This window comes from Carassius auratus, chromosome 40 (genome assembly GCF_003368295.1).
Source record: "Carassius auratus strain Wakin chromosome 40, ASM336829v1, whole genome shotgun sequence".
Taxonomy (NCBI): Eukaryota; Metazoa; Chordata; class Actinopteri; order Cypriniformes; family Cyprinidae; genus Carassius; species Carassius auratus.
This window is the reverse complement of record NC_039282.1, coordinates 20717949-20735717: the sequence shown is the minus strand read 5'-3', so window position 1 is coordinate 20735717 and position 17769 is coordinate 20717949. Positions and strand designations below refer to the sequence as shown.

Genomic DNA, 17769 nt, shown 5'->3' with positions numbered 1-17769 from the left:
GGTAGCAATGCTACAAAAAGAGCTCTTAAATAATAATAATTTATTTATTATAGTTGAAATATTATAATAAAAGTATTGGAAAGTACACGCTACTATCTTATAAGCTCTTGGATACCTTCCTTATTTTATAATCGATTAAAATAAAAATAGTTTACATGTTTAGTTGTATATTCTTTATGGCGTGTAAGCGCATGCGTCGCTGAGGGACTTTTATTGTGAAGCGCGCCTTCATGTTCCGGTCTGTTGCTGTGATGGAGACGCGCCTCGGATTTTAAACTTTCTGTTTGAAATTCAGAAAATCCTCTGAAATCATTAAATATCCGAGAGCTGAAGCTGTACGATCACACAATGATTTTAAAACTGATTTTTAAATGAGGCCGTGGGATCCGATAGCAGGTGAGGATTAAACTAATCGCGTTAAATAATCAGTTATTATTATTAAAACGATTGTACTTTATAATTAACAAGCGCGACATTCACTGTTAACTTTGTGTTTACTGATGATTTGTTTTCATATAGTTTTGTGTAGTCGTTTAATTTATTCGTTCAGGCTTGTATTTTAATTAGACCGATCTTAACTAAAGCCCTTTTTATATGTTTTGACATGGTTATTATTATCAAAGAACAGCGATTCGACCGTGTTTCAGAGGTGAACACAAACCGCTCGCTGTCGATATTATGAAGGGTGAATTTAATAAGCAGTTATTTTATCGGTAATAACGTTATTTGCGCGATGTGGTGTGTTTGTGAAGTTTTAATTTGAAGTAATTTAGTGAAATCAATTGAAGGCCAGTAACCGCTCTAGTGCGCGCTCCTGTCACGCCGCCGTCACCATGACGACCACGGGGCTGCGCATCGGAGATCAACTGGTGCTGGAGGAAGACTATGATGAGAACTACATCCCTTCAGAGCAAGGTTACACTACAGAACTGACACACACACACTCACTCTCTCACTCATGCACACGCAGGTACACTCTCTCACACAGACACACACTCTCTCACACACTATCTCACACACACACACACGCGCACACACAAACTCACTCTTTCGCACGCACACTCACTCTCTCACCCACCCATGCACACACTCATGCACATGCGCACACACACACTCCCACTCATGCACACGCGCACACACTCTCTCTCACTCATGCACACGTGCACACACTCTCAATCATGCTTATGCTCACTCTCACTCACTCACTCTCACTTATGCACACGTGCACACTCACTCTCTCACCAATGCACACGCACGCACACTCACTCTCTCACTCATGCACAGGCACCCACACTCACGCTCACTCACTCACTTACTCACTATCACTTATGCACACGTGCACACTCACTCTTTCACTCATGCACACGCATGCACACTCACTCTCACTCATGCACATGCATGCACACTCTTACTCTTGCACACCTGCACACACTCTGTCACGCACACGCGCACACACACTCTCTCATTCACGTACATTCTTACTCATGCAGACGCACACACATTCTCTCTCACTCACGAACACGCTCACACACTCTCACTCACGCACACTCTCTCTCACTCATGCACATGCTCACTCACTCTCACACACACACAGACACACACAAAACACTCACTCATTCTCTCACTCATGCACACGCACACACACACTCACACACACACACACATATTTATACCTGTATGACCGCACTTCTTTCTTCGGTGTAATATAGAAGCAGATATTTGGAGAAATGTCTCAATGTTTTTGTTCATATAATGGAAATCTTATGTTTTTTGCTTCCCAACATTCTTCAGAATATCTTCTATCATGTTTCCATGAGAAAGTCAGTCATACAGGTTTGAAGTGACATGAGGAGAGTAAATGCTGGTGTTTGTTTGCGTGTCATGAGAACACGCGTGCTGATGGTCCGTGTGTGTGTGTGTGTGTCAGAGATCCATGAGTATGCGGTGGAGATCGGTATCGACCCCGAGCGTGAGCCTGAGCTGCTGTGGCTGGCCAGAGAGGGGATGGTGGCACCGCTGCCGACCGAGTGGAAACCATGGTAACACACGCTTGCATTACACATGCACATGTTTTCACATGGGGACAGGAAGTGAGTCTGTGTGTGTGTGTGTGTGTGTTCAGTCAGGACGTCAGCGGTGAGGTGTACTACTTTAACTTCTCCACCGGTCAGTCCACCTGGGATCATCCGTGTGATGAACACTACAGACAGCTGGTGGAGCAGGAGCGCGAGCGCAACCAACACGCCACAGCCCCCAGCGCCCTGAAGAGAGACAAGGACAAGAAGAAGAAGAAGGACAAGAAAGACAAGAAGAAGGACAAGAGGAAAGAGCTGGAGGAAGTCAGAGCTCCAGGGGTGAGAACATCATCTTACAGCAGCATACAGACGTCTCCTCTGCTCACCAGAGCTGTGTTTATCTGATCAAAAATACTGTACAAATGAAGAAATATGACTGTAATCTAAATCATCTGTTTTCTGTGTGAATCTGTGTTAAAGTGTAATGTATTTCTGTGATGCTCCGCTGTATTTTCAGCATCATTCCTCCAGTCTTCAGTGTCACATGATCTTCAGAATCGTTCTCATGTGAATGATACATCTCTCTCTCTCTGCAGGTGCTGGCTCCTCTCGCTCCTCTCCGTGCTCTCTCTGACGCTCCTGTCGCTCCTCTCAGAGGATCTGGACTCCAGCCGCTCAAAACCTCTCTCAGGGTAAAGCATCAGGAATCTCAGGATTATCAATGTATTGAGTCGTGATTATGATGTTGATGTGTGCGTGTGTGTGTGTGTGTGTGTGTGTCAGGCTGCTGCTGTCAGGAGCGTTCAGGAGGAGAGGAGCGCTGAGGAAGACGAGGAGATCTCTGAGGAAGAGGTGAGTCTGAAACACAATCTCACACACACACACTGACCGCTGGATCAGATCTGACTGTGTGTGTGTGTGTGTGTGTGTGTGTTAGAGGCCGAGGGACTCAGCTGGACTCCTGCAGAACCTCCATCTGGATCTGGACGCTCTGGGAGCAGGACTGCAGTACGAGGTGAACACACACACATCAGCAGAAGCTTTCAGGTCAAAGGTTAATCACGGGGGTGTCAGACTCAGCCCTAATCAAACACACCTGATCCAGCTGATCTAGTCCTTCAGGCTGATCCTAAAACTACACCATGTGTGCAACCCCTGTTCATAAGAGCATGAGTAGCATAAACACAATCAGATCAGTGTGTCCAAAGCCTTGACTGATGGTGTGTGTGTGTGTGTGTGTCTCAGGACAGTGAGGTCAGTGTGACGGTTCCTCCTGAAGAAAGAACAGAACCTGAACTACAGGATTTGGCCCTGTCCAGAGATCACAGTCCAGAAGCTCCTTCAGAGGTACCTGTGTCTCTCTCTCTCTGTCTTTCTCTCTCTCTCTCTCTCTCTTGCTCGTCCCCGTTGTTTTTCAGTGTGTCTTTGTTGATAATACGCCTGTGTTGGAGGGATCTCCATGTGACCTCACACCCGTCTGTCTGTCGTCTGTCTCTAACTCCATCCTTCACTGTAAGGACTCGTTGCGTGGACATCACCTTTGTTCCACAGCAGCTTCACGACCTCTGACCCCGGATGCTGCGGCATCCATCGGCCGAGAGGAAGACGAGCAGATGAGCGAAGAGAAGAAACAGACAGATGAGGAAGAGACTGAGGATGATGAACAGATTGAGAGATTTAACAGTCCTGAGGAGAAGCAGAAGGACCAGACGGAGCTAGAAGAAAACAGACAGATCAGAGATGAAGAGACCGAGGACCAAAGACACAGAGAGGAAGAGAGTGATGAGATCAGTGAGCAGATTGAGAGATTTAACAGTCCTGAGGAGGAGGAGAGGACCGGAGAAGAGAAAGATCAGGCCAGGAGGAAAGATGATGGAAACGTGGAAGAGCTGATTGAACGAGAAGAACTAGATGAAACGCACAGACAGGACGGTAGAACTGAACACAGAGAAGACGAGGCTGTGAGAAGTGTGTCCGGTGAGGAAGAGGAGGAGAGTGTTTCTGAGAATGAGGAAGAGCGGAGAGAGAGAGCAGAGGTGTGTGAGATCGAACACTTTCAGAATAACCGCTCTCGTCCTCCAATCACACGCAGTAAAGCAGGGAAGTCTCTGCCTCAGTGGAATCCAGTGTCCAGCGAGGTAGGACTGAGTGCTCCGCCCCTGCCCACAAGCCCCGCCCACCACACATGCCCCGCCCCCATCCCATCTGTGTTTGTGTTTGGGTGCTTCGCTCCGTTCTGACACATGCAGCGCTGGAGTCTGTGTTCATCAACCTCTGGAGGCTGATTCGTGATTCGTTCGTTCTGTGTTTGTGTGTCAGTGATTCACTGCAGAGAGGGGGTGTGTCTCAGCACAGTCATGTGACATCAAGAGCACCTATCAGGATCAGGCTCTCTGAAGGATCAGATCTGCTGCATAAACACAGTCACTTAAGAACTAGTCTAACAGTTAGTCAAGTTTACCAGTTTAGACCAGTTTACCCCTTTTATGAAACTGACTTCTAGTTATGAACAGTCTTGAAGAAAGAAATAAAATGACTAACTAGTAAGACTAGTTTAAGCAGCCGGCTACAGCCAATCAGAGCTCCTTTCTGCAGCAGAATCTCCCAGCATCCTCTCCACGTACTGCTCTGTGTCTGTGTGTGTGTATTTGTACAGTATTCAAACCAATACTCCTATGGAGAGTGTGTGTGTGTGTGTGTGCTGATGTACGCGTCTGACATCATGTCCTGTTCTGTGACAGGAGTCTGAGGATGGAGGAGCAGCTGCGTCGCTCTCATCCGCTGATAATGTACAGGTATGACCTCTCACACACACTCACTCTCTCACACACACACACACACTCACACTCACACTTATATTTCACTCTTTGTGTGTTTCCTCAGGCTGGTTTCCGCTCCAAACTCTCAGAGAATGTGTTTGATCTGCTGGATCTGTCACCTGCAGTGGTAACACACACACACACACACACACACACACACACCTTTATATTCCCAACTCGACAGGTTTAAAGACTCATCCAGTCTCTCTCTGTGTATGTGTGTCTCTCAGGACAGGAAGGAAGTGAAGGGTGAAGCAGATGTGGACCGCTGTGTGGACGTCTCTGATTCTGCAGACCGGTGTGTGATGATGATGATGATGATGGTATAATTAGGGATGAGCATTGTATACCAGATGACTGAACCCTAACTGAACAGAATAAGCAATTTGCTGTTATTTCAGTTAATGTTTATTTTATTTATAATGCAAGGTACTTTTTAAATGTTTTTTAAAATGGTTTCGGTTCTTAGTGAGTGAAAATGACAATGTGTGTCTCCTCTCAGACGTCTGCTTGAAAACGTGATGTTAGCTGAGACGCCGCCGTCACGCTACGCTGCCTCCACATCCGCCGATGACATCATCAGCACCTCATCACATGACCAGAGACCTCCGCCCTCTCGCAGCAGAACCGACACCACTGACCGAGAGAAACGAGAACGAGAAGGGGACGAGAGGAAGAGACAAGAAGAGATGGAGGAAGAGGAGAGGAAGAGACGAGAAGAGAGGGAGGAAGAGGAGAGGAAGAGACGGGAACGAGAGGGGGATGAGAGGAAGAGACGAGAAGAAAGGGAGGGAGAGGAGAGGAAGAGACGAGGAGAGAGGGAGGGAGAGGAGAGGAAGAGATGGGGAGAGAGGGAGGAAGAAGAGAGGAAGAGATGGGAACGAGAGGGGGATGAGAGGAAGAGACGAGAAGAGAGGGAGGAAGAGGAGAGGAAGAGACTGGAAGAGAGGGAGGAAGAGGAGAGGAAGAGACGAGAAGCGATGGAAGAAGAGGATAGGAAGAGACGGGAACGAGAAGGGGACAAGAGGAAGAGATGTGAAGAAATGGAGGAAGAGGAGAGGAGACGGGAAGAGGAGAGGAAGAGACTGGAGGAGGATGCAGAGAGACAGCTGGAGGAGGAGAGGGGCAGACTGATGGAGGAAATGCAGAGGAGACTGCAGCTGCTCAGAGATGCTCTGATGAAGGATGAGGAGGAAGAGGAGCGCCGGATGAAGGAGGAGAGCGCCGAGCAGCTCAGGTCAGTCACTACTGCATTGTGGGTGCGCTGTAGAAGCATGTAACGCCATCCCGACGGTCAGGATGTTGACCAAACTCACCGTCTCAATGTAGCAGATCACATGACACGGATCACGTGTGTGTTTCAGGGTTCTGAAGGAGCAGATACTCAAAGATAGACGAGACGAGGAGGAGCGGATGAACAAGGAAATGCACACACAACTACAACGGATCAGGTACACACACACACACACACACTATATCACCATCAGTGCACACTATATCCAACTATATCACCATCGGTGCACACGGGCACACACTATATCACCATCGGTGCACATGGGTACACTCTATATAACCATCGGTGCACACGGGTACACTCTATATAACCATCGGTGCACACGGGTACACTCTATATCACCATCGGTGCACATGGGTACACTCTATATAACCATCGGTGCACACGGGCACACACTATATCACCATCGGTGCACATGGGTACACTCTATATAACCATCGGTGCACACGGGCACACACTATATCACCATCGGTGCACATGGGTACACTCTATATAACCATCGGTGCACACGGGTACACTCTATATCACCATCGGTGCACATGGGTACACTCTATATAACCATCGGTGCACACGGGCACACACTATATCACCATCGGTGCACACGGGCACACACTATATCACCATCGGTGCACATGGGTACACTCTATATAACCATCGGTGCACACGGGCACACACTATATCACCATCGGTGCACATGGGTACACTCTATATCACCATCGGTGCACACATGCACACTCTATATCACCATCAGTGCACACTATATCCAACTATATCACCATCGGTGCACACGGGCACACACTATATCACCATCGGTGCACATGGGTACACTCTATATAACCATCGGTGCACACGGGTACACTCTATATCACCATCGGTGCACACGGGTACACTCTATATCACCATCGGTGCACACGGGTACACTCTATATCACCATCGGTGCACATGGGTACACTCTATATCACCATCGGTGCACACATGCACACTCTATATCACCATCAGTGCACACTATATCCGACTATATCACCATCGGTGCACACGGGCACACACTATATCACCATCGGTGCACATGGGTACACTCTATATCACCATCGGTGCACACATGCACACTCTATATCACCATCAGTGCACACTATATCCAACTATATCACCATCGGTGCACATGGGTACACTCTATATCACCATCGGTGCACACGGGCACACACTATATCACCATCGGTGCACACGGGCACACACTATATCACCATCGGTGCACACGGGCACACTCTATATCACCATCGGTGCACATGGGTACACTCTATATCACCATCGGTGCACACGGGCACACTCTATATCACCATCGGTGCACACGGGCACACTCTATATCACCATCGGTGCACACGGGTACACTCTATATCACCATCGGTGCACATGGGTACACTCTATATCACCATCGGTGCACACATGCACACTCTATATCACCATCTGTGCACACTATATCCAACTATATCACCATCGGTGCACACGGGCACACTCCATATCACCATCGGTGCACACGGGTACACTCTATATCACCATCGGTGCACACGGGTACACTCTATATCACCATCGGTGCACATGGGTACACTCTATATCACCATCGGTGCACACATGCACACTCTATATCACCATCAGTGCACACTATATCCAACTATATCACCATCGGTGCACACGGGCACACTCTATATCACCATCGGTGCACACGGGTACACTCTATATCACCATCGGTGCACATGGGTACACTCTATATCACCATCGGTGCACACTCTATATCACCATCAGTGCACACTATATCCAACTATATCACCATCGGTGCACACGGGCACACACTATATCACCATCGGTGCACACGGGCACACACTATATCACCATCGGTGCACACGGGCACAATCTATATCACCATCGGTGCACACGGGCACACACTATATCACCATCGGTGCACACGGGCACACACTATATCACCATCGGTGCACACGGGCACAATCTATATCACCATCGGTGCACACGGGTACACTCTATATCACCATCGGTGCACACGGGCACACACTATATCACCATCGGTGCACACGGGCACAATCTATATCACCATCGGTGCACACGGGCACACTCTATATCACCATCGGTGCACACGGGCACACACTATATCACCATCGGTGCACACGGGCACACACTATATCACCATCGGTGCACACGGGCACACACTATATCACCATCGGTGCACACGGGCCACACACTATATTCACCATCGGTGCACACGGGCACACTATATCACCATCGGTGCACACATGCACACTCTATATCACCATCGGTGCACACATGCACACTCTATATCACCATCGGTGCACACGGGCATACACTATATCACCATCGGTGCACACGGGCACACTCTATATCACCATCGGTGCACACTATATCCAACTATATCACCATCGGTGCACACGGGCACACTCTATATCACCATCGGTGCACACGGGCACACTATATCACCATCGGTGCACACGGGCACACTCTATATCACCATCAGTGCACACTATATCACACTACATCACCATCAGTGCGCACTATATCACACTATATCACCATCAGTGCACACTATATCCCACTATATCACCATCAGTGCACACTATATCACACTACATCACCATCAGTGCGCACTATATCACACTATATCACCATCAGTGCACACTATATCCCACTATATCACCATCAGTGCACACTATATCACACTATTTCACCATCAGTGCACACTATATCCCACTATATCACCATCAGTGCACACTATATCACACTATATCACCATCAGTGCACACTATATCACACTATTTCACCATCAGTGCACACTATATCCCACTATATCACCATCAGTGCACACTATATCACACTATATCACCATCAGTGCCACACTATATCACACTATTTCACCATCAGTGCACACTATATCCCACTATATCACCATCAGTGCACACTATATCACAATCAGTGCATGCGCACACTATATCACCATCAGTGCACACTATATCACCATCAGTGCACACTATATCACCATCAGTGCACACTATATCACAATCAGTGCATGCGCACACTATATCACCATCAGTGCACACTATATCACCATCAGTGCACACTATATCACAATCAGTGCATGCGCACACTATATCACCATCAGTGCACACTATAACACCATCAGTGCACACTATATCACCATCAGTGCATGCGCACACTATATCACCATCAGTGCATACTATATCACACTATATCACCATCAGTGCACACTATATCACAATCAGTGCATGCGCACACTATATCACCATCAGTGCACACTATATCACCATCAGTGCACACTATATCACCATCAGTGCATGCGCACACTATATCACCATCAGTGCATACTATATCACACTATATCACCATCAGTGCACACTATATCACACTACATCACCATCAGTGCACACTATATCACCATCAGTGCGCACTATATCACCACTATATCACCATCGGTGCACACGGGCACACACTATATCACCATCGGTGCACACTATACCACACTATATCACCATCAGTGCGCACTATATCACACTATATCACCATCGGTGCACACGGGCACACACTATATCACCATCAGTGCGCACTATATCACACTATATCACCATCGGTGCACACGGGCACACACTATATCACCATCGGTGCACATGGGCACACTCTATATCACCATCGGTGCACACATGCACACTCTATATCACCATCGGTGCACACGGGTACACTCCATATCACCATCGGTGCACACGGGCACACTCCATATCACCAACGGTGCACACGGGTACACTCTATATCACCATCGGTGCACACGGGTACACTCCATATCACCATCGGTGCACACGGGCACACTCCATATCACCATCGGTGCACACGGGCACACTCCATATCACCATCGGTGCACACGGGCACACTCCATATCACCATCGGTGCACACGGGCACACTCCATATCACCCATCGGTGCACACGGGCACACTCCATATCACCAACGGTGCACACGGGTACACTCCATATCACCATCGGTGCACACGGGTACACTCCATATCACCATCGGTGCAACACGGGTACACTCTATATCACCATCGGTGCACACGGGCACACTCCATATCACCATCGGTGCACACGGGCACACTCTATATCACCATCGGTGCACACGGGTACACTCTATATCACCATTAGTGCATGCACTCATCTATCCCACATGTGTGTTTAGGCTTGAGAATGAGGTGAAGCTGGCAGGAGCTGCGTTCAGAGCTGGAGGCGGAGCAGGAGAGGGTAGAGACTCAGAGGAGGAGGGACCTGGAGTGCCTGAGGGAGGAGTCAGAGGAGGAGCTCCGGGCAGAGAGGAGGCGGCTACAAGAGAAGAAGAGGAGCAGCTGACCTCCATCAGACTACAGGTGTGTGTGTGTGTGGGTGTGGGTATGAGTGCAAGAGTGTGTGTGTGTGTTTAACACTCTGTTGTGTTTGTCAGGCTAAATTGAGTGACACACACAAGGATTTGAGGAGGACACGACCAGAACAGCCTTTAGTAGAGTACCAGAGAGAGGTACAACACACACATGTACACACGTTATTACTGCTACTAAATATAAATATTAAACACAAAAAGGAATATTACTATTGCAATGTTTTCTGTACTACGATTTTAGTATTTAAGACAAAAACAAAAATTTTAAATATACTTTTTTTTTTATGGTACAATTGTAAAATTCCTTAATTTCTTCAGTTTCAAAAGTTTAGTCATCCAACTTTTATTATGATGGAAAACCACCAGACTGAGCCTTAAAGCCTTCTCTATGGTTGATGAGCATTTCTAATTACAAGTTTAAGCACATGCTTCACTCAGAAACAGTGCACAGATCTTTATATTCCTTCATCACAGCCTTTGTCATGTGATAACTGCACTAAGCCCTATTGGGATTATATTTCTGATATTGTGCAGCCCTGACGAGTGTGTGTTCATGTGTGTTTAGCTCACAGATGTGCTGCAGGAAGTCCGGGAGGAAGTCGAAAGAGATCACAGGAGGAAACTAGAACAGCTGAAGGAGGAACATCAACAGGAGCTACAGAACCTGAGAGAGACACACCTGGAGCAGGTACAACACACACACATACAGTGGCAAGCTATCTGTTAGTCTGATTTACATAGAGATGTTGAGATCTGTGTGTGTGTGCAGGAGAGCAGGGAGCGGGATCGTCTGCTGGATTCTCTTCAGAAGGAGAGAGACGCTGTGATCTCCACACACACAACACAACTACACAAACTACAGCACACACTGGACACACAGCTGCAGGAGACGCGCAGGACACACTCGCAGAAGGTCAGCACAGCACACACACACACACACACACACACTGTCAGTGAGTGTGTTCATGATCATTTACCTCTGATATGAAGAATAAAGTGAACATGCACCCATAACAAACACTGTATCAGAAAATGGATTTTTACTAATCGTAGAATGGCTTAATTTTTATTGATTTGATCATATACTCATCCAGACAGTGTTTACAGACAGACTCCGCCCACACACTCCTCTGATTGGCTGTGATCTGGTGTGGACAGACAGATTGCTTGTTGCTGTAATGTGTGTGTGTGTGTGTGTGTGTGTAGGAGTCAGAGCTACAGGAGTGGAAGGAGAAGCTGGAGAAACAAACCAAAGAGCTTCACACTCAGGAGACTGAACTTCAGTCAAAGGTACAGAACTGTGCTTTTATTTGAATTCTTCATTCTAATGATTATATGCCATACAGTTTGGTTATTATTTCAGATTTATTTTATTATGGTTTTCATCACATTCAAGGATGTGTGTGTTTAGTTTTTTTTACTTGAGCTGATGGGTTTATTTGAGTTTCTCATTTACTTCAGACTAATAGTTCTATCTCAATACTAACAGTGTTGATTATTGATCATCAGGCATCAGATCTGAGGAAGAGGAGACAGCAGCTGTGTGAGGAAGAGGAGGACCTTCAGAGAGGACTACAGGTGTGTGTGTGTGTGTGTGTTCGGATGTGTATCGTGTGTGTGTGTGTGTGTTTCTGACGTGTATCTGATGCGTGTGTGTGTGTGTGTGTGTGTTTCTGATGTGTATCTGGTGTGTGTGTGTGTGCAGTCTCTCCCTCTGCTGCTGAAGGAGCGTGACGAGCTGTGTGAGGATCTGCGGAGAGAGAGACAGGAGCGAGAGCGACAGAGAGAGGAGAGCTGCAGGATGATGGAGGAGAGACAGCAGCTGGAGGATAGAGTCACACTGCTGCAGGAGCGATGTGAGCAGCTCACCTCCAGAGTCAGGTGACCCTCATCATCACCCAACACACACACACACACACACACACACACACACACACTGCTGCAGGAGCGATGTGAGCAGCTCACCTCCAGAGTCAGGTGACCCTCATCATCACCAAACACACACACACACACACACACACACACACAACACTGCTGCAGGAGCGATGTGAGCAGCTCACCTCCAGAGTCAGGTGACACTCATCACCTCGCACACACACACCACACACACACTGCTGCAGGAGCGATGTTGAGCAGCTCACCTCCAGAGTCAGGTGACCCTCATCACCTCGCACACACACACACACACACACACACACACTGCTGCAGGAGCGATGTGAGCAGCTCACCTCCAGAGTCAGGTGACCTCATCACCTCACACACACACACACACACACACACACACACACACACACTGCTGCAGGAGCGATGTGAGCAGCTCACCTCCAGAGTCAGGTGACCCTCATCACCTCACACACACACACACACACCACACACACACACACACACACTGCTGCAGGAGCGATGTGAGCAGCTCACCTCCAGAGTCAGGTGACCCTCATCATCACCCAACACACACACACACACACACACACACACACACACACACACACTGCTGCAGGAGCGATGTGAGCAGCTCACCTCCAGAGTCAGGTGACCCTCATCACCTCACACACACACACACACACACACACACACACACTGCTGCAGGAGCGATGTGAGCAGCTTCACCTCCAGAGTCAGGTGACCCTCATCACCTCACACACACACACACACACACACACACACACACACTGCTGCAGGAGCGATGTGAGCAGCTCACCTCCAGAGTCAGGTGACCCTCATCACCTCACACCACACACACACACACACACACACACACACTGCTGCAGGAGCGATGTGAGCAGCTCACCTCCAGAGTCAGGTGACCCTCATCACCTCACACACACACACACACACACACACACACACAACTGCTGCAGGAGCGATGTGAGCAGCTCACCTCCAGAGTCAGGTAACACTCATCACCTCAACACACACACACACACACACCACACTCACACACACACACTGCTGCAGGAGCGATGTGAGCAGCTCACCTCCAGAGTCAGGTGACCCTCATCACCTCACACACACACACACACACACACACACACACACTGCTGCAGGAGCGATGTGAGCAGCTCACCTCCAGAGTCAGGTGACCCTCATCACCTCACACACACACACACACACACACACACACACTGCTGCAGGAGCGATGTGAGCAGCTCACCTCCAGAGTCAGGTGACCCTCATCATCACCCAACACACACACACCACACACACACACACTGCTGCAGGAGCGATGTGAGCAGCTCACCTCCAGAGTCAGGTGACCCTCATCATCACCTCACACACACACACACACACACACACACACTGCTGCAGGAGCGATGTGAGCAGCTCACCTCCAGAGTCAGGTGACCCTCATCACCTCACACACACACACACACACACACACACACACACACTGCTGCAGGAGCGATGTGAGCAGCTCACCTCCAGAGTCAGGTGACCCTCATCACCTCACACACACACACACACCACACACACACACACACACACACACACACACTGCTGCAGGAGCGATGTGAGCAGCTCACCTCCAGAGTCAGGTGACCCTCATCATCACCCAACACACACACACACACACACACACACACACACACACTGCTGCAGGAGCGATGTGAGCAGCTCACCTCCAGAGTCAGGTGACCCTCATCATCACCCAACACACACACACACACACACACCACACACACTCACACACACACTGCTGCAGGAGCGATGTGAGCAGCTCACCTCCAGAGTCAGGTGACCCTCATCACCTCACACCCACACACACACACACACACACACACACACACACACAACACACACACTGCTGCAGGAGCGATGTGAGCAAGCTCACCTCCAGAGTCAGGTGACCCTCATCATCACCCAACACACACACACACACACACACACACAACACTGCTGCAGGAGCGATGTGAGCAGCTCACCTCCAGAGTCAGGTGACCCTCATCACCTCACACCACACACACACCACACACCACACTGCTGCAGGAGCGATGTGAGGCAGCTCACCTCCAGAGTCAGGTGACCCTCATCATCACCCAACACACACACACACACACACACACACACACAACACACTGCTGCAGGAGCGATGTGAGCAGCTCACCTCCAGAGTCAGGTGACCCTCATCACCTCACACACACACACACACACACACACACACACACACTGCTGCAGGAGCGATGTGAGCAGCTCACCTCCAGAGTCAGGTGACCCTCATCATCACCTCACACACACACACACACACACACACACACACACACACTGCTGCAGGAGCGATGTGAGCAGCTCACCTCCAGAGTCAGGTGACCCTCATCACCTCACACACACACACACACACACACACACACACTGCTGCAGGAGCGATGTGAGCAGCTCACCTCCAGAGTCAGGTGACCCTCATCATCACCTCACACACACACACACACAACACACACACACACACACACACACACCGCTGCAGGAGCGATGTGAGCAGCTCACCTCCAGAGTCAGTGACCCTCATCACCTCACACACACACACACACACACACACACACACTGCTGCAGGAGCGATGTGAGCAGCTCACCTCCAGAGTCAGGTGACCCTCATCATCACCTCACACACACACACACACACAACCACACTGCTGCAGGAGCGATGTGAGCAGCTCACCTCCAGAGTCAGGTGACCCTCATCATCACCTCACACACACACACACACCACACACACACACACACACACACTGCTGCCAGGAGCGATGTGAGCAGCTCACCTCCAGAGTCAGGTGACCCTCATCACCTCAACACACACACACACACACACACACACACTGCTGCAGGAGCGATGTGAGCAGCTCACCCTCCAAGAGTCAGGTGACCCTCATCACCTCACACACCACACACACACACACACACTGCTGCAGGAGCGATGTGAGCAGCTCACCTCCAGAGTCAGGTGACCCTCATCATCACCAACACACACACACACACACACACACACCACAAACACACACACAACACTGCTGCAGGAGCGATGTGAGCAGCTCACCTCCAGAGTCAGGTGACCCTCATCATCCCCAACACACACACACACACACACACACACACACACACTGCTGGCAGGAGCGATGTGAGCAGCTCACCTCCAGAGTCAGGTGACCCTCATCATCACCCAACACACACACACACACACACCACACTGCTGCAGGAGCGATGTGAGCAGCTCACCTCCAGAGTCAGGTGACCCTCATCACCTCACACACACACACACACACACACACACACACAACACACTGCTGCAGGAGCGATGTGAGCAGCTCACCTCCAGAGTCAGGTGACCCTCATCATCACCTCACACACACACACACACACCACACACACACACACACTGCTGCAGGAGCGATGTGAGCAGCTTCACCTCCAGAGTCAGGTGACCCTCATCACACCTCACACACACACACACACACACACACTGCTGCAGGAGCGATGTGAGCAGCTCACCTCCAGAGTCAGGTGACCCTCATCACCTCACACACACACACACACACACACACACACACACTGCTGCAGGAGCGATGTGAGCAGCTCACCTCCAGAGTCAGGTAACACTCATCACCTCACACACACACACACCACACACACACACACACACACACTGCTGCAGGAGCGATGTGAGCAGCTCACCTCCAGAGTCAGGTGACCCTCATCACCTCACACACACACCACACCACACACACCCACACACAACTGCTGCAGGAGCGATGTGAGCAGCTCACCTCCAGAGTCAGGTGACCCTCATCACCTCACACACACACACACACCACACACACACACTGCTGCAGGAGCGATGTGAGCAGCTCACTCCAGAGTCAGGTGACCCTCATCATCACCCACACACACACACACACACACAACACACTGCTGCAGGAGCGATGTGAGCAGCTCACCTCCAGAGTCAGTGACCCTCATCACCTCAACACACACACACACACACACACACACACCACACTGCTGCAGGAGCGATGTGAGCCAGCTCACCTCCAGAGTCAGTGACCACTCATCACCTCGCACACACACACACACACACACACACACACCACACACTGCTGCAGGAGCGATGTGAGCAGCTCACCTCCAGAGTCAGGTGACCCTCATCACCTCACACACACACACACACACACACACACACAACACACCACACACACACTGCTGCAGGAGCGATGTGAGCAGCTCACCTCCAGAGTCAGGTGACCCCTCATCATCACCCAAACACAACACCACACACACACACACACACACACACTGCTGGCAGGAGCGATGTGAGCAGCTCACCTCCAGAGTCAGGTGACCCTCATCATCACCCAACACACACACACACACACACACACACTGCTGCAGGAGCGATGTGAGCAGCTCACCTCCAGAGTCAGGTGACCCTCATCATCACCTCACACACACACACACACACACACACACACACACACTGCTGCAGGAGCGATGTGAGCAGCTCACCTCCAGAGTCAGGTGACCCTCTCATCACCCAACACACACACACACACACACACACACTGCTGCAGGAGCGATGTGAGCAGCTCACCTCCAGAGTCAGGTGACCCTCATCATCACCTCACACACACACACACACACACACACACACACACTGCTGCAGGAGCGATGTGAGCAGCTCACCTCCAGAGTTCAGGTGACCCTCATCATCACCCAACACACACACACACACCACACACACACACACCACACACACACTGCTTGCAGGAGCGATGTGAGCAGCTCACCTCCAGAGTCAGGTGACCCTCATCACCTCACACACACACACACACACACACACACACACACTGCTGCAGGAGCGATGTGAGCAGCTCACCTCCAGAGTCAGGTGACCCTCATCACCTCACACACACACACACACACACACACACACACACACACACACACACACACACACACACTGCTGCAGGAGCGATGTGAGCAGCTCACCTCCAGAGTCAGGTGACCCTCATCATCACCCAACACACACACACACACACACACACACACACACACACACACACTGCTGCAGGAGCGATGTGAGCGCTCACCTCCAGAGTCAGGTGACCCTCATCATCACCCAACACACACACACACACACACACACACACACTGCTGCAGGAGCGATGTGAGCAGCTCACCTCCAGAGTCAGGTGACC

At 50.0% G+C, this 17769-nt stretch overlaps 2 protein-coding genes across 2 annotated transcripts; both read left to right on the top strand.

Annotated features, from left to right (window-relative positions):
- Nucleotides 1–634: 634 nt before the first annotated feature.
- On the top strand, nucleotides 635–5640 carry LOC113058963 (centrosomal protein of 164 kDa-like; the record flags this gene model as incomplete). The annotated part of the gene is made up of 11 exons (XM_026227207.1): nucleotides 635–915; nucleotides 1928–2039; nucleotides 2123–2354; nucleotides 2612–2707; nucleotides 2799–2867; nucleotides 2953–3030; nucleotides 3261–3362; nucleotides 4757–4810; nucleotides 4899–4961; nucleotides 5065–5132; nucleotides 5337–5640. Coding segments are annotated over exons 1-11 (1260 nt in total), but the record flags the coding sequence as incomplete, so codon positions are not given.
- A 174-nt stretch (nucleotides 5641–5814) lies between these two features.
- Nucleotides 5815–12536, top strand: LOC113058961 (vicilin-like seed storage protein At2g18540). The gene is made up of 9 exons (XM_026227206.1): nucleotides 5815–6071; nucleotides 6199–6285; nucleotides 10391–10574; nucleotides 10649–10723; nucleotides 11151–11273; nucleotides 11355–11498; nucleotides 11792–11875; nucleotides 12095–12163; nucleotides 12291–12536. Exons 1-9 carry the CDS (start codon nucleotides 5815–5817, stop codon nucleotides 12468–12470), a joined length of 1203 nt encoding a protein of 400 aa, XP_026082991.1. The 3' UTR covers nucleotides 12471–12536.
- The last annotated feature ends 5233 nt before the right edge of the window (nucleotides 12537–17769 follow it).

Coding starts and splice junctions, on each gene's coding strand:
- LOC113058961 (XM_026227206.1), top strand. CDS start 5,815: ATGGAAGAAGAGGATAGGAAGAGACGGGAACGAGAAGGGGACAAGAGG. Junction 10,575..10,648: donor TGACCTCCATCAGACTACAG/GTGTGTGTGTGT, acceptor TGTGTTTGTCAG/GCTAAATTGAGTGACACACA. Junction 11,876..12,094: donor AGACTGAACTTCAGTCAAAG/GTACAGAACTGT, acceptor ATTGATCATCAG/GCATCAGATCTGAGGAAGAG.